Raw genomic sequence first — 23,582 nt, 5'->3', positions numbered from 1 at the left:
ATCCACAGAGCTCCGTCCAGTCCACCCCAGTAGCCTTCCTCCTCCTCCTCTTCCTCACCCTCCTCCGCCTCTTCAGTGTCCTCCCCTACCAGGTTCAAAATGGAGGCAGTGGAGCGTGGCGAGGCGCAGCTGGCGCTGGCTGACCACATGGACCAGCAAGCGATGACTTATTCTGCGCTGATCGCAGGGGGCTGTAGATTGGGTCGAGCCCGGCTCTGACCTCTCTATCCCCTTTGACCTTCAGTGACCTTCAGTGTCAATGTCCGAACAGTGAGTTCAGCGTCGGGTGTCTCCTTTAATAATAGTGTCTGTCAGAGGATAGAGACGTTAATACAAAGATCTGTACTGCATTAGGGCTGCTGCAGAGAGGGGAAACACCCTGGGTTTGGGCAAGACAGTTAAGCTTGAAATTTCAATACAACCACAACTGAGAAATTTGTTAGTAAAAGTCACATTTTGTAGGCATGTTTAAATAAATAAAATGTTTGGGTGTGTATGCATTTTATAGTGTGCACATTCTTCAGCCTGAATAAGTTCTTATTTGATTTATTTTGTATTTTTATAATGTAATGTCCTCTTGGGTCCTTCAGCAGACTGAGGAATGCACTGGAAAGGCATCATGAAATGACAGACAATTCCAAGTTAACCAACGCCAACTTATAAACGGAGAAAACATTTGTGGAGTCTGAGATGCTTGGAAATGCCCCTGTAAAAGTTCATTTTTACAGTTTCCTTCAAACAGAAGCGGTAAAGAGAGAGTTTTCCCACAGGAACCCAGATCCCAGTCCTAGGTGGTAGTGGTGAGTGTGACGCGTCTAAACCTCACATGACGTAAAAGGACCTGTCTGCCTAATGACTCTGATCAGAGGCGCACTGAGAAACTGCTCCGCAAAGTCTAGAGAGAAGGGTCGACTGTGGGAACACAAGGCTGAGAAAAGTGCTTGTGTGCCTGATTGTGTCGGTCTACATTGTGTGTGTGTGTGTGTGGTGGTGGTCGGGGAGGGGGGGGGGGGGGTGTCTGTGTGGTCTGTGTGTGTGTAATGTTTTTTCAGTATTCATAGTTCCGTGGCAGGGCTACAGTGCAGCTTTATATTCATATGATATGTATTGATCTCTACTGCTCTGGTGCCATACTAGCCCAGCTGGTCCTGTTGGGGATATTTTTATGCCAAAGCAGATTCACCTGGTAACTCATCCTGTCTGAGCCGGAAGATTGTATCTTTGATCTAAATATAGACATGCAGGTGTTCCATTGAGACTCTGTAAGCGAGGAAGCAGTTCCCCTGGTCTACAGAACATGCTCTTCCCCTCTCTTGCTGATCAACGACTTAACTCTTCACCACATTCCTCCCTGATTCTCATTTAATTACGTGTGTAATGAAAAAAAAAAAATATTCAGGAGTTCCGTCCTTACGCAATGCTGTTCAACACAGACTGATATATAGGTACCATTATATGAGCACTTCACATGCAAGATTCCTTAAGGAATGTATTCATGTGATGATGTGAACTCTCAGTATCGAATCACCTGAGTGCTTTGTCTTAATTTTCTCTTGCGAAATGGGCCGAGAGTGATATATTTATCTTGAGCATTGACATTTTTTCATATGTACACGCGCTGGATGTGGCTATCTGTATGTGTCACCGTTTGGCCACTAGCTCCGCAGTCTCGCTGAACTCCTCATTGCTCATCTGAGGGTGCTGGGAGCGCCACTGCTGATGGTTATGAACCAGGCGGTGAAATTGTCATCTATCTCACTGGCTGTAATTTACTGCATGCGAATGAAGCCGCCGGAGAGAAGTGCTCTGTGGCTCTTGGAGGAGGATCAAACCGAACCTCCTGCCTTTGTGTCGACGGGACCGGTTTTCATTTAGAGAACTATGTGGCACGATCGGGAGCAGAGTGAGCGTTAAAGAAAAGTGAAATGTTTGTAGACAGTTATTGGACTGTTACAAAGGCCTCGGGTCTGAGCTCAAAATCATAGTAAATAAATCCATTCATAGCCTTCGCCGAGTTGGAAAAAAAGACTGATTTATTAATTTAATGCTTCGCTTAATTGCCAGAGTGATCTATGATTTACGAGGCATTTGAATGGGACATAGCCTCGGCTGAACTTCTGTGGCCTATCTTAATGGAAATTCATTAAGCAAGATCAGCTTGTTTCTTCATCATCATTCCCTCTCTCTCCCTTTTTAGTGTCCTGACTTGTGCCCTTATGACCTACTTTTCCTATGGTTTGGAAAAGCGACAGTGAAAACAGATTGCGTTGTGATGCTAGTGGAGGAGATCCTTCAGAGATACATGTGTGTTCCAAACAAGACTCACTGATATTCTAGCACAGAACATCTGGGTACCATAGGGACAAAAAGAAATCTACGGCAAATAATCGTAAACAAATGTTTTGTTGTCTCGGCCAATCTGTTTAACTTCTGTCTCATCATCTTGTCGTATACCTTATGCCTCAAGCTTAGACAGATTATACATGTCTCTCTTTCTCTCTCATTTGAACCCAATTGGTGACCAATGGCTGTCTCTCTCTCCCTCCCTCTCTCTCTCTCTCTCTCTCTCTCTCTCCCTCAGATCTTTGGGGAGACGGAGCCTGTGCGGATGACGTCCGAAGGTTCGGACTGTCGCTGTAAATGCATCATGCGGCCCCTGACGCGCGACGCGTGCGCCCGGCTGCGGAGCGGGAGCGTGCGGGTGGAGGACTTCTACACGGTGGAGACGGTCAGCTCGGGCTCTGACTGCAAGTGCTCGTGCACCGCACCGCCCTCCTCCCTCAACCCCTGTGAGAACGAGTGGAAGATGGAGAAGCTGAAGAAGCAGGCGCCCGAGCTGCTGAAGGTAAACACTGGACAGGCCAGCGGGCCGCCTCCCACCGGACACTTTTCCTTTTCTCTCAGTTGCAGTCCCCCCCCTCTCTCTCCCTCCCTCTCTTTCCACCTCTCTCATCACTTCCTCCAAGAGGTCTGTGTCTGCCTTTGAGTGAAGGTACTCAGGGTTTAATCCATGTAGACTCTAAGGTTACTGCTTTGAGTGAAGGTACTCAGGGTTTAATCCATGTAGACTCTAAGGGTTACTGCTTTGAGTGAAGGTACTCAGGGTTTAATCCATGTAGACTCTAAGGTTACTGCTTCGAGTGAAGGTACTCAGGGTTTAATCCATGTAGACTCTAAGGGTTACTGCTTTGAGTGAAGGTACTCAGGGTTTAATCCATGTAGACTCTAAGGTTACTCTGAGGTTTCTCTCTCTTTTTACTCTGTCACTGTCTCTCTCTCTCTCTGATCAGTAGTACTGAGGATTTTGTATCTCTTCATTTCACTCTACTCTTTCTCTCTCTTTTCATTTCAATCTTTCCCTGTCTATTGTTTTCTCTCTCTGTCTCTTTCTTTCTTATATTAATCACCATGTGGTCAAGATGCATCAGTAGCTCGGAGACTTCTCTTTTGTCTCTTCATTTCAATTTCTCTTTCCCTCGAGGAACTCCTCTCTCTCTCTCTCTCTGGCCATTTGCCCACAGACTGGTTGACCTTCCCCCTCATTCTCTTTGCATATCTTGCCCAGACTCACACTCTGTCGGCTCCTCTCTGCCTCAATCTTTTTATCCTTTGTTTCGTTTTTTTCTTCAATTCTTTTCTCAATTCTACTATTGTTTCTCTCCCTCTCTCTCGCTCTATATATATATATATATATATATATATCACACACACACACACACACACACACACACACACACACACACACACACACACACACACACACACCACACATTCACCAAAACTCACACACACAGAATGACCTATCGTGTCACTGTCATCCATTGGGCCTCTGCTTTCATTCATCAATCATGAAGTCAATAATCAATATAATCAATAGCCTTTTCAAATGAAAATCTATGCCCAAAACTGACCAATACAATTAAGGCAGTACGGGTTTTCACAGTATAGTATGTTCTTCAACCCAAGGTATGTTAGTGTGTCCCTCTGGAGATGACTGCTGCAGTAGGCTGCGTATTGTCATTCAGCACCTCAACACAATGGCGATTAGTCAGACAAATGGTCCCAGCTCCATGGACACTGAGCAGACGCCGCATGTCTCCAATCTCACCGAATCTCACACTGTACTGAGTGAGCCATGTGGAGAGATGGAATGATAGAGAGGGGCCGGTTGAAGCACATATGACTTTCATTCAGGGCGAAGCCCTCAGATGTGCACACAAGAAAAACAAGAGAGGATAGAACATCTGAAAAGACAGGGAAAAGACCATCTGATGCAATCGTGCAAAGGGCCAAAACTGACTCCACCTGCTAGGCCACAGAGCAGAGGCTGCTTATCAATCAGATTGTCAGGTGTACACCCACAAATGAGTCATGAACTTGCATGGGCACGCAACAGTGGGTTAAGAAAATCAACACGTTTGATAAATGACAACGAGGCATCAACACGGATCAGGTTTTCCACAAGAGTAGATTGATTATTGATTGGAGCTTTGTGTAATTATTTATCTGTCATTCAGTTGTGTGCAAGAGAATGTACACAATATTATCCCAGCATGTTTTAACACCCAGATGGCTGTGTAAAGTGGCCTTGTGTGTTTGTGGGTGGACATGTTTGGAATGGAAAAATTTTATGTCAGCGTTTAGCTCAGCGGTTTGGTAATGTGCTGCTGGAATTCCACCCAATTAAATTGTACTTTTATTGCGCTTCAACAATGACTTTTGTCTTGTAGTATAAGCCATCCAAATGAATGTTGTTATGACGGCAGTGGTGTGGAACAACCTCCCCTATTTCCCTCAAGTCATCCTGAGCAGAACCTTGTTCAAATGGAGAGGCCATCTGTCTCTCACCTCTCCTCTCTGGCTCCTCTTGCTCCTCCGGCCCACGCCATCCAGCTGCATTCCTTCACACACTCTGTCTCCAACAATCTTCCTTTCCACACATATTCAGTCTTCCTACTTTTTTTGACTGTAAAAGACATGCCTGCTGGTGTAGCCGTAAATACAAGAAAGAGTGAAAACACTACAGGTGTCAAGAAAGAGTAAAAGCAAACCCCGTTCCCTTTCAGGTAAATGCCAATAAGGAAGGTGTGTTTCCTTTCTCTCCCATGGGCATCCGACAGCCCCTAGTGTAGTCTTCTCTGCTAAGCATCCATCGTTCAAAGTCTCAAGACTCTCGCTTCCACTTTTAAACATCTCAATGACATCCAAATGCTCTCACTCACTGTCTGAGTTTGATCTGAACAGGAGCTGGATCTGTTTAGAGTGAATGGGACAGTGTTGTATAATTTAGCAACGTGTTTTATGCTGTGCTGTTGAGGGAGACATTGGCCCATTGAGAATATTTCTGTGTCACTAATGATAAACAGGAACCTTTGCAGGACAGTTCTCTCCCCCTCACACCCTCTCCAGTCCTTAAAATACACCCAAGGGCCTAGTTCCTGTTACGTCGTGTCTTTCTTACATTAGCTGACATCCACTAGATGAGCAGAGAACTCAAACAACAGATGGAGGACCACATGGATTTCTTCAAAGTCTGTCCGGCAAGACAAATAAACTTAGAACGACTTCATGCAGACAGATACTTGACATTCCTGTTCAACTAGACTGCACCCCGAACGTCATCCAGAGAGAGTAGTCTCCCAGTCTGGGTGTTCTGATCCACTGAGGGAATTTAAGCCTTTGATGCTGATTAATCATCCTTGCTCTCTTGCGTTCTCATTCGGTTGTTGTCTTTCCTTTTCTTTTTTTCCTCTTGCCTTCCTCCTCTAGCTGCACTCTATGGTGGATCTCCTGGAGGGAACCCTGTACAGCATGGACCTGCTGAAAGTTCACGCGTACATCAGGAAGGTCGTCTCTCAGATGAACAACCTGGAGGAGGTGAGTCCCCATCCCCCCTGTGACCTTTCTAGATTTAAGAGAACGTGGGAGGAAGAAGGTGAGGAGAGTTTGAAAAACAGGGTAGAGGAGTGGAGAGTAGTCGGGAGTCCAGAGAAATGTCGGAAAGTTAAATTAAGTGGAAGATTGTGACACACAAAAGAAAAAAAAAATCCACATAAGTCATAAAATTGAAGAAACACAGTCAAACAAGCCACAGCCCAGAGAGAGAGAAAGGGCTTAAGAGTGACATGCAATAAAAGGCAGGGGCAGTTGTGAGAAATGGAATAATTGTAGTGCCCTAAAACTTCTCCTGTGAGCTTCTCAGAGAGTGGACAGCAGGGAAAGTGTCCATTTGCGTGTTGGCAGGGATTGCGTAATGAGCATGTGGTCGAATTAAACAGCCCTTAAGGAAATTCTGTGGTCTTTTTCACTTAATGGTGGTGTTTTGCTTAAAACCCCATCCCTGTGCAATGGGAGCTGCACATGGGCCATGGGAAACCACAGCATGTTGGTTTAGAGAGGGCCGTGATGGATATCAACAGTGCCCATGAGAACATGCGTAGAGACTTCATTTCACCACACATGTGGAATGCCGAGTCCCATAGATCATTCCGATGAGCTTCAGAGAGGATTCTCGGGGATTGAAAAATCACATTCCTGTGTGTTCCATGATGTTGTTATGTTACGGTTTAATTGGACAGAAAAGATTCATTTCACCCTGAAGAGAAGCAGTGACCAGTGGGATAGTGTTGAAGTGCAGCTACTGTGGCTGTGATCCGCATTCGTCTGGTGCTCTTGTGCTCTGGGGTCTATGGGAAACCCTAATGACACATGTCTATCTGTACTCTAGACCATAAAGACCAATCTGACCCGGGAGAACGACTTTGTGAGAGACAGCCTCAGCTCCCTGACCAACCAGCTGAAGCGCTATGACAACTACTCTGACATCATGATCAGCATCAAGAAGGAGATCTCCAGGCTGGGCCTGCAGCTGCTGCAGAAGGACTCTGGAGCTACGCCCAACAGCAAAGCCCAGGTAGGCCGCTAAGCCCAACTACAACGTCCCGCTGGGTACATCCACATTTAAACTCCCAGGTTGCCCCTCTGCACGCTCACTCATTCAAGGCTGACTACATTTTCAGATCCAGGTGAACCCTTGCTATTTCCAGCAACAACTCCCTGGTGGAGCCCAGTCATGCTCAGTAGCACAAAACACTGTCTATAAACATTGAGAAATAACAATACCCTTGGGTTGATATTAGCTAGGGCTAATCTTAGCCAGACAGGTCTCACAGCATTAGCACAACAGGCTATCTAAACAGGTTTCTGCTGTATTCAACAATACAGACCTGAATGATTAATAGGATGTCCACTGGACCTTTGTATATGTATATGATGCTCATTTGTTAGACCAGAGACGTGAATGTGGATTTTTGAAATGTGTGATTTCCTGACCTGAATTTGTAGACATCCAGAGTTGTAGAGTGTCTCTCCCCCACAGTCTTCCACCTCTGCTGAGCTCTTATAGACCCTTTCAACAATAAAAACAAAAACAATGCTTGAACGTTAGGTTCCCAATCTACTTCCTCTGCATTAAGATAACATATGGAATGTTAAAACGGAAGCCTTGTGGGGCCAACTATGATGCTGATAATGGAACTCTCTTGAAAGGGTCTATAAAGTGCTGCAGTGCAGACACAGAATAACAACCCTCCCTATTGGCAGGACACGGCGGGAGACAAGGCGAAAGAAGCAGGCAAGTACTCAGCCAAGAAGCCCGAGAAACCCAAACCACCTCCCAAGGCAGCCAAGGAGAAACTGGTCAAGCCCAAGAAGGAGGTCACCAAGCCGGACCCCGCAGGGAAGGCCAAGGCTGCAGGCCACCAGCCAGGAGTCATCAGGGGCATCACCTACTACAAGGCCACCAAGACAGACGGAAAGACGGACGGAAGGGATGGCACTACCAGCAGCAGAGGTAACACAAAAGAATGCACTCTCAGGAACAAAACGCTATGGTAGAACCTTCTGGTATCTTTTGGACACTGCCAACTAGTCTTTTGGGCATGAACATTTTTAGTTTTGGTGTACTAAGCAAAGTGTTTGTGTTAGTAACCTAATGGCAAAGTATGGAGCCCCTAAAAGAACATGTGAGATAAAATATGGTGAGCACCAGAACATTTCCTGAAACTTTCTGGTGCACATGAGAAACTTAATTCCTCTTGCATGTCCCCTTAGGGCCTCCGTAGCAACAAGCTCTTTTTAAAAAAGGCTTAAAGGAAAATTCCGGTATTTAGCACTTTGAGTCCCTTTTCTGGTTTGTTTTGGATGAACTAGAGTGGTGGACACCGAAATTTTGACGATTGGTCCTGTCTCGACTTTTCTGACTCGTTTTGAATCGCCTTTGACTACTCAGAGTGGCTGCCAACAGGCATGCTCAAACAGGTCCTAAAAAAACCCTTAACGTTCGTCATGGTACAAATCTGAAAAGCTCTTTTTGCATGCGATGAATGAAAAGACATCGGGGGGAAATGACAGAAAACACACCAAATTCACGCTATGTGTTAGAACATATTATTTCACTCAACAAACAATTGTGTTGAGGAAATGTGTGGCTCTGATTTCCTCCTTTGAGACAAAATAGTTTCCTGCTCTCCAGTGGAAAAAGCACAACCAGCTGCACTGTACCGCACCATCCCAGACAACTCCGACAGCTCCTGCAGACTCCGTGGATCGTTCAGAGGCATCAGATTTCTGACATGCGGTCAAACTTGTATTTGGTTTAAATAGATGAGTTTTCTCAGAAGGAATGATTAGCTTTGCGAACAAGATGGAGAATGAATGGGTGGAGGTCTTAAACATCCCGCAATTCCCCCCTCGAGAGGTGTACCATTTATGTGTAATGATGTTCTGATACAAGCTGAGAGATTGTGTAAGGGTTGCCGTGGTCCAAAACACACAGATCGAGCCGAACACTGATGACTGTAATAATAACCCTGTCATATATTCACTCTCCTCTCTTTTTTCACTGACACACAAACACAAACATTCACTCAAACTCTCTCTTGCACTCACACACACACTCTCACACACACACACACACACACACACACACACACACACACACACACACACACACACACACACACACACACACACACAGATACGCAAGATACACACTCACCCCTGCCCCTTAACAAAACATAAATCGGATGCGGATGTGCCGATCTCAAAAGAGACACACACGCTCCATACCATGAACTCATCTGTATTGTGTTACCGCGTCAAACCCAGATAGTCGGCCGCAGAGGAAACCTGACACATTATTATTATCAGGCCACGCTCCGTGAGATAGCGTGGACATAAACATGTGAGGAATGCGTCGCTCGGGGACGCTGCGGGCCCCCAAAAGCCCCATAAATCTGCCCTAATTTGGAACGGCGAGAGCGATGGCCCCTCCGATACCTCAGGAAAGCGTTCACACTAGTTTAGTAAACAGCGCTTCCTTATCGGCAACGAGTGCTGATTTGTAGAAGATAGACAGTGCGTGGCTTGGGGAGGAGAGAAAAAATACCACACCTGAGCCAAAAGCGTTAAGCGAAGAGAATGTGCGGCCAACTCTAGATGAATAGAGGTCAGGCTGAGGTTCTGTCGTGCTGATACACATAGTCTGCAGATAAGAGCACATAAGGTGCCTGCATAGAAGAATCTTCTGTAGAGCTGTATATATAATGTTGTGTAAGCTGTGTGCATGTGTGTCAGACGTGCAGTTTCTCATATGGACTCCAGCATTAAAAGAGCTCCCAGCAGACAGCGTTTGTTTATGCGCTTGCTTTAGGAAAGCGCTCTATCTCTGCCGGCGTCCTGTTGCCAGTGTCCTGTTATGGAGATCTGTGCCCCCGCTGCTTGCATTGATTGAGCTCATCCTTAGAAGGCTCCTCTGACGGAGAGCCAGTTGGCCAGCCATTCAGGGGCTCAGTCCTACCTGCAGGAAGACTGACATTAAACCCTGCGCTGGAAAAAGTCAACGCTTTCCTGACATTGTCTGTGGCTGCAGCAATGGCAGCTCAATAGAGGGTGTGTTTGTGCGTGTGTGTGTGTGTGTGTGTGTATGTGTGTGTGTGTGTGTGTGTGTGTGTGGTTGTGTGGGGGTTCTCCCTCCAGGAACAGGCAGAGGGCCAGATGCAGGAACCAGACCGATGATTGGGTCGGACGGAACCAACACATTCTGGGTGGCCTCTTAGGACACACACACGCACACACACACGCACACACACACACACACACACACACACACACACACAAACAAGGGAATGGCACCACGGTACGTGTGAAGCCGCTGAGGGCAACAGGCTGAATGCGAGCAGCGAGCTGCGAGCTGCATCCAAGCTGGGGGGGTCCGTGTGTGTGTTTGTGTCAGAGCTGGAGCCTTGCGTGAGCTGGGGGGGTCCGTGTGTGTGTTTGTGTCAGAGCTGGAGCCTTGCGTAAGCTGGCGCGTCTTCAGCATCTTCATTAGGGGTTTATTTTCCTTGGGAGCTCCTCTGTGTAATCTGCTCCGCTCCACTGATCGTTCCCCAAACTTCCAAAGCAAACGCTTCATCTCCCATCTCTCTCCCTCTTTCTCTTCCTCTCTCTTATTCTCCATTCTCTCTCTCTCTCTCTCTCCGTATATCTCTCTTTGTCTGTGGCTGTTAGAGAGCACGGCCAAGACTCACAGCGCTGGCTCTGACCGAGAGGCTCACGTCGAGGAGAGGCCCGAGGAAACCGACACACTCCGCAGGGTCGAGGACACCGACAGTCCTGTCACCACAACCACAGAAACCGCGGCGACTGTCGCCCCGACGACGACCACCACCACCACCACCACCAAAGCTCCCACCACTACCAGCAGCACAAGCACCAGCTCCACCACCAGCAAGACGACAGGTAGAGGAGAGGACCGACTAGTGCAGCCTGCTCCCACCATCCTCCTGGTGATTGACAACTCGGACAACAGCAGTCGACTGCCGACTGGTAAGCAGCATCGATTATTTGAATTCAGCGGTATACGAATACTGTAGGCTTATGGGTATACTGACAGAACGTTTAGTGATAGAGTAGTACAAAATGGCGCTGGTGCTGTACACTTTTCATTTACATGTAAATCTTTAAACAGTTTCCCATATAAATGTATTCCACAAGGGCCCTCCCAAGTGAATCTGTTTTAGCCGAAAACAAAATAAAGGAGTGGAAGCTGGACTCTGAGTGTTTTGGTTAGAACATGGAGGCACTGCTCTGCCAAGAGCAGTAAAGCAGTATGTTGCACAAGCAAAGTGAGCTAAATTATAGCGCTCACTCTACTCTCAAGCAAAGTGAGCTAAATTATAGCGCTCACTCTACTCTCAAGCAAAGTGAGCTAAATTATAGCGCTCACTCTACTCTTAAGGCCCTTGATTTATGACGATAACAACTTTCTCCACCATGACTAATCTGCTGCGTGCTATCGTCTTTATACGTAAGCATCCATCACTGACCACACTAGCGATATCAGGTGGAGATAGCTGCATTGGGCGGAGATTAGATTGTGATTTAGATGGTCAGATTAACCCATCTCTTGTGTGTGTCTCAGGGAAGGACCTGGAGTGCGAGGGGACCATCGCCTCGGTGGAGATGCCCGTGAAGCACCACAGCTACGGGCGGAACGAGGGCGCCTGGATGAAGGACCCACTGGCCAGGGACTCCAAAATCTACGTCACAAACTATTACTATGGCAACAACCTGGTTGAATTCCGCAATCTGGAGAATTTTAAACAAGGTGAGACTTTTACTCGCTCTTTTTAATGTTGAACTTAATGTTTTAAAAGAGCCACCTGTTCCATTATTATGCTAAGAATAGACATAATTCATTTAGCAGGTGATTTCCAAAACATTCAAATGTCAAATGACAAATGTTCTCTAAAACACTGCCATTAGTTTGAAGAATAGTGCAATTGCATAATTGCAATGTCTTGCATAACAGAACTTTTTGAGGGCCAAGATAAAGTTGTATTGCTCATGACAGAAATGAGCACCTGACATCATATGAAGGATATGATTTGTTATAAATGATCTTTAAAACTATTGAAGTATAATTATTTATATGCATGCACGTAAATGTTGCTACACAGATTTTCCCTGACTACATGACAACAATAACCAAACATTGTAACAAAAGTGTCCACAATGGCCACACAATAATAGTCTAAATAAAGGTCACTCTGGCTTTGTCCCTCAAGGCCTATACTGAAGCGGATATTTGGCTACTTCCTGCTGCACAATGTTGCATGTGCCCAGTGGTGGTAGATGGAATATGTCAGTACAATTTCATTTGAAGGAAAACGCCTGGTTCAGTTTTTATAAGTCATGTTGGCTTTAAATACCTGTCAAGGCAGATGTTACATGTGTTCTAAGGAAACAGTGTGAAAAGCCTTGAGCTCAAGTTGAACCCTATTTTCTTTTTTTTTAAATGACCACCAATTGTTCTTTCTCTCCCTCATTCACTCTCTCTCTTTCTACAAAGGACGCTGGACCAACCTCTACAAACTGCCTTACAACTGGATTGGAACTGGCCATGTTGTCTACAACGGTGCCTTCTACTACAATCGGGCCTTCACAAAGAACATCATCAAATACGACCTGAAGATGCGATATGTGGCTGCCTGGACCCTCCTGCACGACGTCGTCTACGAGGACACCACGCCCTGGAAGTGGAGAGGCCACTCGGACATCGACTTTGCCGTGGACGAAAGTGGCCTCTGGGTCATCTACCCGGCAGTAGACTATGACTACGGCCAGCAGGAGGTCATCGTGGTCAGCAAGCTGGACCCCACGGACCTGTCCATCAAGAAGGAGACCACCTGGAAGACGGGGCTAAGGCGGAAGTCCTACGGGAACTGTTTCATTGCTTGCGGCGTGCTTTATGCTGTCGACGTGTACAACCAGCGAGAGGGCGAGCTGTCGTACGCTTACGACACACACACGGGCACGCAGAGAGCCCCCCGTCTGCCCTTCATCAATGAGCACGCCTTCACCACACAGATTGACTATAACCCCAAGGAGAAGGTGCTGTATGCGTGGGACAACGGACACCAGGTCACCTACTCCATCAATTTTGTGGAGCATTCAAAGTCTTAAAAAAAAAAACGGACCAATTATTATGCCCCTGCAACCTTTTCCCTCAAAACTCCATCCAACTGAACAAGCACTTTCTTTCTTTTATGCTATGAATTAGTATTTTTTTTTTGTAATGCGCTGTTCTTTATTTTCGTTGTTCTTTTCGTTGTTCTTTATTTCGTCTTTTATGCTATTTGAATTCGTTTTTTTTGTTTTTGTAATGCGCTGTTCTTTATTTTCGTTGTTGCTCTTACTGCTGTTAATAAGGTATCTTCATGTTCGGGCCATGTTCAAAGACAGCAACAAAATCATCATTTTGTAGACTGTATCAGCTATATGTTTACATCAGCTGTAGACAGCTGATCGCTTATGTGTGTTATTATGATGGGTGGAAGTGATAGGCACGCTTCAGCAAATCACGATGGAGCTCACAAAGACGTCAGACTCAGACTGGTTGTTCATTACCCAATGACAAAGGGACTTACATGAGAACTCTCTGAAAATCCGCTATAAGGTACAGTCAGGACTGAGATTATTTTCTGTAATTTTTTGGTCATTTATTTTTACAAATCCAGGGACATACATGTTTATTTACACACATAGATGTACACACTGTGTATATTAAATTATGCTATTATTCAGTCAGAGATATCACTCTGGAGTTTGGTGGACTGCAATCATTGATTAGACTATATATGCTTGTAATATGAGTCTGAATTTGAATGTTCTTTTTTCAACTAACTTTTCTAAGATTATAAGTGATAAAACTTTTTTGAAATTAGAGTGCTACTCTGTAAAACTATGTAAGACTTTGGCAATCTGTAAATATTTTAATCATGTACTTTTTAAAATTGCCAGATGCTTAGGTGTAACCCACTGTTCACAGTAACCTCTTTGATAGAGTTTTCCACAGGAAGAAGAAAGAGTCATTTAAAGCTGAACTGATAAAAGTAAAGTCCCCTGGGAGAGTAAGTGTTGGAATTTAGACCGTTCCACTGTAAATAACATTAAAGGTGCACAAGTGCAAAGTAGACATCTGGGTCAGTTTTGCTCAATTACATGCAAAGTTTGGTATTAGTAGCATGTGACTTCCTTAAGGCATTTTGTTTTCAATGTGTTCATTTGTTTCAATCCTCCAAACATGTTTCTACAATGAACTAAATAAAAAAATTAATTCAGAGTGATGGGTCATGTGATGCTTTTTGAGCCAGCTCAGATCTAGATTACTTTAAAAGTTCACTTGATGAATGCAGCAGTACAAACACCCCGATAAAACAGATTTTCCTACAGAGAAATGTTCTGCCGCTGTTTGTAGAAGCACATACTTGGAATATTACAAACCTTGCATGTGTTTTCTTAACTGTAGAATAACAACTGCCCTATGCACTGCCATGGTAATGTTGTTCAAAATTAATCACAATCACGAATGCTCTTCGAAGACTGTTGAACAAACCTGAATTAGTTGAAGTACGCCAATTCTAATCTGGTCAGATTACGTCAGGAAGACGGGAACTGCTGAAACAGAAATGGTAGCAGCGACAGCAGATCTCCACACTTATGAAGTCAGAGAGCTCAGTTGCTGAGAGGACTGCATGCCATATGTGAAACATAGCATGTGGGGATAGCATGAAAGTATGCAGATAAAAGTATGCACATATCTGAGTTCAAGTGTGTGTTGACTCTGACATTGTAGACTTAAAAGTCACAGTTCAATCTGTTTTGTGGACAACCTCAGAATTGAATGAAATCACCTATATGTAAATTCTTTCATTAACAATAATGGATCATAAGCCTTTACACCTTACATCTTGAACTTTTTGAACTGTTGGTGCTGTTGGTGCTGTTGGTGCTGTTGGTGTCTCTATCTACTGTACCTCCTCTAGCACATCGCCACATCAGAGGACAGTTCACGGTCCATCCACTGAGTTAAACAGTCCCAGCACCGTGGAGCAGACTTGGAGTGAAAGCTGCAAAACTGGCCGTCTCAGCTCTCCTAATTGGATTACTTTCATGCCAGTGTCTGCTCTCAGTACAGGACACACCCTGAGCACCCTCCAGGCCAGAGCTAGAGCAGCACACCCATGTTTCCCATGCAGAGAGACAAAATGGCACAGGGCAGCATGTAAAATGCATTAAACTGCTTTTATAGAACGCAGAATTAAAGTAGCCTAATCCAGCCAGTAAATCGGACTAATTTGTATAGGTTTAAAAACTGTTTAAAAGGATGAACGGGCCACTGAGATTAGTCATTTAAAGTTTGGCACTGACAATAGATTTGCTCAAAATAATGGTATAAAATATTATTTTGTTATATTTCTCTTGAGGGAAATATCTGAAATGGTTAAGTTGTGTGTAATGTTCTTTTTAATCCTACTCTTCCTGACTCCATTAAAGCTGACTAATTGGGCTGAGTGACTCTCTCCAGTGTGCTGTTTCTGTGAGCTGCCTTCCTCTCTGACTGGGCTCTGATGTGGCAAACATCTCCATAAAATGCTTTTACATTTATTGTGATTTTCGCTGGATCGGGATCAGGAATTTGGCCAATTAAATCAATCTAGGCACACTCCCTTACATGTAACAGTGCATTATACAACATTAAAACAATACAATAATAAAAGTGGCTTTAAATTATGCCATGGATCATAAAGAATTGATTCTTACACTTACTTGGTATGTAACAGTCTAATGTGATTTGCTGTTGATGACAAAGGGCAGGTGTGATGTGTCATAGTCAAACGCTGCAGGGACTGTAGGTGAATAGTGTGTCTCAATAGTTCTGGGCCCTGAGAAAGTCATAGCATTGTGAACAGAGCTAAGGTCAGAGGCCAGCATTTCAAAAAACAATGATCCTCTCACATGCACAGTAAAGCAATCTTTACTGAACAAAAATCTTGTGCACAATATAATACAGGTACATGGTATACAAGGATGTATGGTGAATCCACTGATTTACACCCACTGACAAGACAAAAAAGATTACATGTCTTAACTTACAGATTTAAAATGTGGTTACTAAGGAGACACCATTTCAATGAACTCCCTTCACACAGGAAATTTGAGCTATGAGCTATGTGCTTAAGCTGTATTAAAGCTAAACTGATCTTGTTAATATGGAGATACAGTGCACAGGAAGGAAAGCATGTTTCTTAGGCTGCACACCAGTTCACTTAGTTATTCTCCCCTTTCAGAACTATTTAGATGAATGATAATAAATATGAATTGGTGTGGATGATACTGGAGCGTTCTCTAATTCATCTCTGTGCTGCTAGAATTCATTTTAGGATTGGACTGAGTGAGTGAGTGGAGGCTGCCAACTTACCCACAGAGTGCTCTTGTGATGTTTGCCAGTGTCACCATGGAGCTCACATGGCTAAAGAGAGAACATGCCTGAAGTCATGTGTGTAACTACACTGTGCGCAGTCAATTGTTTGGACCATAGTTGCATAGTTTTGGACCATAGTTGGCATCTCATATGATTAATACAAATCACTTTTTTCATTTAAACCTGAGAAAGGAAATAACTGCTAGCTGAGATATACTACACTGGCAGAGACCAGGAAAATTGTTTCTCATAGTGACAGAAATATCTTCCCAGTCCATCCTTTTCCCGATAGGAACTTGGCTGGGAAAACATCCTTAAATAAAAGTGGTGCGAATTAAAATTCCCGGCTAGAGTTCCCTCTTTGCCTCACGCAGGCACATTTTAAAAAGTCACTAAAAACTTCAGTAATTTTGGCTCAATTGGAGAGAAAAACATGAGACATCACACAGCAATAACCTGGTAATGCCTACAGGAGCAAGTGTGAGTCTGTGAACTGCCTTGTTAAACTAATTTTGAATTCAATGGCCTATTCAGTGGATGTCAATGCCACGATTGTGTAGCAGAGTGTTTTTAAGCTGCCGCCTTCACTGGGACTCTCTGGCACCATGGCAACATCAGTTGACCTGCCCTTTTAGCTAGTGGCAACGATGCATGGGGCTACGTCTTCATTCTGAGGAGGCTTCATCAAAACCTCTGCAGTCTGAAGGCACAATCAATCATGTTCAGTTCAATTGGATTTAAACTGTCAATCAATTGTCAGAAGTCAAACAAAGGCAAGTTTGGAGGCCACTATTCAAAAGCTCAAAAGCAGAGGTTATCTTGTATTGAGAAGCAATTAGCCTCAACCAAGTGCACAAAAGTTCACAAAAACAATGGCCAAAAATGTTTATTTATTAACATGTTATTAAACAACTCTATCCAGCAGTGCAAGGCATGTAAAGGAAAACCTGTTTGCTGTGGGCTGTTGATGACTAATACAAGCCACTCATGAGTCTCTGAGGCGTGTGCAAAGCGGGCCAATCTTTTTATCGTGCCAAGACAAAAGCCTCTCCACTGGCTCGGCTGAGAGACCACGTGCTTTCCAAAAGCGAGGCAGCGAGCGAGGCTTTTTCCACGGCCTTGTAAAAAAAACAAATCAAAAGGCCCACTCATGGGACGGGGAATGCCATTGGCCACGGGGCGATCAGAGGCCCAAAGCACAATGATGCTGGACTGGGGGGAGGGGGGTGAATGGTATTGTGCCGCCCACACGTGTCCATCTCTTTAGCCGGTCCCCCTAGGAGCCACTCCCTCAGCTGGTTTTTGGAGTTCCATTAATAACGCCCTCTCAAATGACCTGAAACAAGTGTTTAAACTAGCGCATTGTCCACAAGCAGTCTTGCTAAATTTGTTATGAGGTCATTGTGGTGCTCATAAACTGACCAAACATGCATTGTGGTCCAATCATGTTACATTTTCCATTGCTGGCTGTGTGGTTATTGTGGTCATTAGAATTTTGATGATGGTAGACACTTGCATGCACCATGCAAAAGTACAGGCAGGTTATTGTCAGACGATGTTTACACATGAAGGTGATGAAACCAGTGGAGGTTGTTTTTTTGGTACTCTGGCTCAGACAGCAGGTATTTGGTATCTGCTTTTTGTCTCAAGTTGTACGCTTTAAGTGGTCCTTGAGTGGTCATCACCAGAGATGCTGGAAAACTTCAAATAGGCAGGAAATGACAAGACAGTAGGCTATCTTTTCTGTGGGGCCTACTGTATAAGGTTTCTTTGTATTTACAAAACATGGATTGGGTTGCACTCCACTTCCCAATTCCAACAAGTCCCAACTGGTGAACTCCATCCATGTTTCCTACATACACATACAGCACTGGCCAACCTAAAATCCTCTGTTTGTGTAGCAGAACACACATTGCCTCATAAACTGGAGAAGACCAAACTGTTTCATAATAAGGGACATGTTTTGGAGTGAATGACCAGTACTGCAGACGTGGGGGAGAGCAGTTGTTTTAGGAGATGAAGACATGCCTCTCTCGCTGAGAAGGTCCATTTACTCCAAGGAGGCAGAGCAGAGGGCAGGTCCTGATTACTACCACACTACGAGGCTTGTGTCCTTGGAGCCGTCCCAGGACCATGACATCATAGCGTAACATCACTGGCCGACTGAGGGACAGAAACGAGGTGTAGACAGATGACGAGACGGTGATAGACAGACTGACCAATAAATAACCACAGAGTCAGACGGAGATGAGGGATGAGACAGATGCATTAGGTGAAGGGAAGAGTGACAGGGGGAGGGAGACTGCTTTAGACCTTTTCTCCTCCCCCACGTTTGCTTGTAACAACATGAGCAAGAATGTGTGATGTTGTTGGGTCATCAGCGTGGCACACATCCATGATGAACTCCAGGCATCGCACTTGTGAGCGCCGTTTCCCCCTAACCAAAACGGACTGGAGCAGCTTACAGTGTTATATTGAAACCATTTGCACTGTCGTCGGCTGCACTCCCATTGTCGAATGTAAAAGCTGCTAACTGCTATGCCGGCACTGTGAATGACCTCACCTTCTGTGGCAAACACAATGACAGGCGCCAAGCTAACGAGGGCCGACGCGCCGTCGAATGTGGTGGCTGATTGTCTGGGATTGGTGACAGAGGCATTAACTTTATTGCCTCAGATCAGTGAGAGGCGCCTACCGTTGCGCTCTTGCGTTTATTGAGACCATACTGTTGCTGCTCCCTCAATCAATCAGTTTGTAATAGTGCAGCGAATCCTTGGAGGATTCCCCTTGCATTAAGCTGATTAAAGGCAGCCAATACTGTGCCATAAATGTTATCACAGAACATTCACAATGGTTCTGCCAGATGATTAATGGTTTAGGCCTCTTCACCACTTACAGGTTTCATTATCTAAGACCTGAGGCCTACAACATTGGATTAATCTCCAAGCAGATACTACAGCATACCTTTAAAATGACTAACTGCCCTATTAATATTTTATTACTCAGAATTTGATGGCTACACACCAGCTTCCTACATTTTGTTCTACTAATCCACAGTTGCACCTTGAAGTAATACCCCTGCCTATGAAACCTTCTTTACACCTTGACACGGAAAGAGGTGAGAATAACACATTACACACGTCTGGTGTAAAAACTCTCTGTTAAAGACTCACTAGTACAACATGCTCGGAGATGTTTATAATACAAATCTTCCGCTCGAATTCAGATCTCCGGCTTTTAATGTGTCTCACACATTTTGAACGCGGAGGAAGAGGAGGCTCTTTTACAAGCATCCCTCCCTTCCTCATCAGAATGCCCCCTGGCCTCTCACCTGCATCCTCCATTCCAACCTGCTCGCTAACAGAGCTCCGGGGACTTGTAGAGCCAGGGAGGGCCTTAAAACAGGCAGGAATTGCTGTGATTGCTTCCATACTGAGCTGCTGGCTCTGCAGGAACCCGCCGTGAAGTTGCCAGGTCTGCAGTGCTCGGCCAGAACCCGCTCCACCCTGGGTACTGCGAGGGGGCCCGTTTACGAGCTGCCAGGGCTGCCTAATTATGGCATCCCGCAAAGGTGCTTCGGTGTGGGCTACGGCTGGCAATGATCCCTCGTGATGATGGTGTTTTCAAAAGAGGTGAAGTCCTTTATCGTTTCACAACCACAAATCGGAAAAGATAATCCTGTTTCATTCAGGATTGTGAAATCCCAATGGTTCTGTGGTCCTAATTTTTTTATAATGATTATCTGTGCCATGGCTGTAACACAAACAAGCTGCATTAAACAATAATTAGCATCGCAATCCAAGAGGGCATGTCAGCAACAGCATTAGATGTACCAAAGTATATCAGTTTAATTTAAAAACAAATGTTACCCAAATCAAAAGCAGACATCGTAGGCTACAGCATGGCAACATAACATGCATGCTACATTCATTTGGGAACTGAAATGACAGTGATGTCATGTGGCATTATATGCACTCTCTGAACTAACATATTAAATTCATAATGGAATGAAAAGCTATAAACAGTATTGACACTATGGAAAAACTAAAAAACTCGCCTGGGAGTGGTGGTCCTTAGAGAAAACCTGGACGTTCAAAAGTCTATTTAGTTGTGGGGCTGTTACAGATTTTTATGCACATGACTAGTTGCACATGACTCAGTGGCTTTAGAATGAATCAGTTTTCAGTTTGGAGACATCTGGCATTGCAAAATACACTTCCTGAAACGGCAAACACTAAAATAGAAAAGATTGCCTTTGATTTGCTAATCCTCTGATATTTAACAGAAACACACACACACACACAAACCAGATCCTTGTCTTCTCTTACAGGCTCTTGTGAGTATCAAAATATTTTCTTTCAGAACTGCAACAGAAAACAAGTCCATGCTCAAATTAGTCCTGGAAATCGCCAACACTACCAAGAACCGTTATCAGCCTGTTCAACACCAAATGTGGTTTACGAGACCCTGATCCCACACTGTGAACTGGAGTTAGGCTTTATAGCCCAAGGACTTTCCACAGCCATAATTAACACTACATGGCGTTATACTGCCCCTTTAGTGTCTCTATATAACGCACCATTTAATGGCAGCTCTTCTTACTGGTAAATAAAAGCTGCGTCAGAACAGACCAGACCAGACGAAGGAGGTGAGAACAACCACCATGAATGTGGGCTCTTCACAACAACCACCATGAATGTGGGCTCTTCACAACAACCACCAAGAATGTGGGCTCTTCACAACAACCACCATGAAAGTGGGCTCTTCATGGACATGAGGAGGTGTGGTGGTAAATCATTACCATACCAACGGACAGCAGGAGCCAGACTAGATGGGAAATAGGATTTCTATCTTGGGTAGTCGGATGGGTTGTTTGTTTGGTTTCATTTTAACCAGTGTCATAACAGAGCATGTCTATCAATGATTGTGTCCTGTTGGGATAAAGGGCTGGTATACATCATAATTTCCTGGTTACAAATGCATTTTGACAGTGGTGCAATGTATGCCACTAGAATGCATTGTTTGGCTATTGAAAGACTGAGAAGGCCATAATACCTGGAGGCCCTCACACTGATTCACCTCAGTGTTCCAGATCATGATGTAGTTGGGCTCCACTCTACTGTATGTACTCCACAATACCTCCACAAGCAACTCATTTTCCTCTGAGTACCTCAGAACTTACTCAAACAGATAAGATTCCTCCAGCTGATTGTGATACTGATAGAGAATGAAGGAGGAAAGTTGGCACACACTGAACAATGTCTTGCTGCAAGTGTGTGTGTGTGTGTGTGTGTGTGGGGTAGGGTGGTTCTTTCTTTTTCCTGATGTCTAGACTGTTCTGAATCCAAGACTAAAGGGCACTATTGAACAAGTGAGTGTTTAGCATTTACCAACAAAGAGACTTACTGTGGATGCCTGAGCCAGGCAGAATTAGGACTGACGGATCCGGAATGCACTGGACTCCTACACTGTACTCGTGAGGGCAGAATCCCAGACAAGAGGCTGCCACACACCACACTTCTCTTGTTTTAGACCGCTGAGTATGGGCCCGACTGCGCATGCTAATTTTTTTTATCAAGGAAATTGAATTACGGTCAATTTCTACATGTTCCTTATATCAAGCCTAACAAACATAGTCCTCCTTTTATTTTTGTTGCTATAGAGTTTGCGAACCCCATCTTTCCCTGAGGAACAATACCTTCCGCAGCAACTCCCACAATCCAAATCAGTGCATGTTTGCCAGCAGCGCATTGCAGTTTGGATGTCAGAGACGAGAGATTTGTCAGTGTGCCAGGCTCGCTTGCACACAAAAGCGTGACCCCATACAGTATCCAGCCATTGACACACACAACAAAAGCTCTATAGACGTGCCGCCACGGCTGTAAATCAGACAGCAAATACAGCTACAGCGGACATGAAATCATGGCCATGTAAAGAACAAAAAAAAAAAATCTGTCGCAGAAAGAGATGATGGGTGCATGTTGACAGGACACCAACTGGTTTCCCTGGTGACAGGGGGCATGGCCTGTAAATAGCGGTGCAAAACACGGTAATGGTGCCAGCTGCCCGGTCAGGGTGCGTCAGCAGCTATGATCCGATGGCACCGCTTTGAGTGTTGGGCAAGACGGGGTGCCAAGTGGGTATGGCACGGCCAAATCTGTCGCCTGAGTGCAGCTCTGTTCTCAGACTGGCACGGGGAAATGGAGCCTTTATCAACAACATCTTATTCTCACTCATCCTCAGTTTAACTGCCTTTGTCTGTTTTTAATAACGAGAGCTTTTAAATGAGGACTTGTCTTACAGTTTTTTCTGATTGCTTAAGCACATTTTTTGTAACTATGGCTTTTTTTGCAAAACTCTACACACAAATGGCAAAACCTCTCACCCAATCAGCAAAACATTGTAGTTCTCTTGCAAAAGCTAACACACCTTGCTTAACTCTTCACACCTTCGTAAAAATGGTGTTTTCGTATCTAACAGTAAACACAAGCCATCACAATAGTAAGCACACAATGTGCCAACAACACACTGATGGTATGAATATAAAACACATCTGGCTTTTGCTTTCTCTGTGCACAAGGTAGACCATGTCAGTTTGAGGTCATACTTTTGTCATAGTTCTGTAAACATACAGGGATCAAAACACAAAATAGCATTTCACTGAGACAAAACAAATCAGTCTACATCGGGTCGTCTCTCTCAAAATTCTGTCTACATCACATGCAATGTCCTAGTCCAAGGCACCGGGAAAAATATATTCTGGAATGACGTATCCAGGCCTGACATGACAATATCCCCACATGTAGACTGTTTTTTTGTCTGTAAAAGGGCTATTTCTTTCTCTTCTCACTCTTCCTGCTCACTCCATTGTACCCATTGTACATTACCTGTGGCTTATTTATAGTGCTTAGGCTGATTGCAAAGTGAACTAATTATCTAAAACAGTTTTCACATAAGAAAGTGTGCCAGAGAGTTGGGAAAATAGTGTAAATAATAGCCATTGTGCCTACAGTTGTGCAAAGTGTGTGTTACAAAATTGCAAACTGAGTGCAAAGCAGAGTTTGTGCTTTTAGTTTTGCGAACTCAGTGAGTGGTTTTGCCATTTGTGTGTAGAGTTTTGCAAAAAAAGCCATAGTTACAAAAAATGTGTTTAAGCATTCAGAAAAAACTGTAATTTCCTATTAGGATGTGGTATTGCGCTGGAAAAAGAGACAGTGGGTGAAATTACCAAGTCAGAGGAGTGAATACAAAGAAA

At 44.5% G+C, this 23,582-nt stretch overlaps 1 protein-coding gene across 1 annotated transcript in view; it reads left to right on the top strand.

Moving 5' to 3' along the window:
- Positions 1 to 14,186, top strand: part of LOC143122759 (olfactomedin-like protein 2A) — a 22,854-nt gene extending 8,668 nt beyond the window's left edge. Inside the window, exons 2-8 of the mRNA XM_076283612.1 lie at positions 2,582 to 2,845; positions 5,770 to 5,877; positions 6,728 to 6,913; positions 7,603 to 7,852; positions 10,570 to 10,887; positions 11,483 to 11,668; positions 12,413 to 14,186. Coding sequence (XP_076139727.1) covers positions 2,582 to 2,845; positions 5,770 to 5,877; positions 6,728 to 6,913; positions 7,603 to 7,852; positions 10,570 to 10,887; positions 11,483 to 11,668; positions 12,413 to 13,026 — 1,926 coding nt within the window. The 3' untranslated portion in view covers positions 13,027 to 14,186. The remainder of the gene's footprint in view (positions 1 to 2,581; positions 2,846 to 5,769; positions 5,878 to 6,727; positions 6,914 to 7,602; positions 7,853 to 10,569; positions 10,888 to 11,482; positions 11,669 to 12,412) is intronic.
- The last annotated feature ends 9,396 nt before the right edge of the window (positions 14,187 to 23,582 follow it).

This window comes from Alosa pseudoharengus, unplaced genomic scaffold (assembly GCF_046254945.1).
Source record: "Alosa pseudoharengus isolate Yale_2024_CS ecotype anadromous, Long Island Sound unplaced genomic scaffold, YU_APseudo_1.1 YU_APseudo_1.1_scf_14, whole genome shotgun sequence".
NCBI classification, from domain to species: domain Eukaryota; kingdom Metazoa; phylum Chordata; class Actinopteri; order Clupeiformes; family Clupeidae; genus Alosa; species Alosa pseudoharengus.
This window is presented reverse-complemented; position numbering and strand designations above follow the sequence as displayed.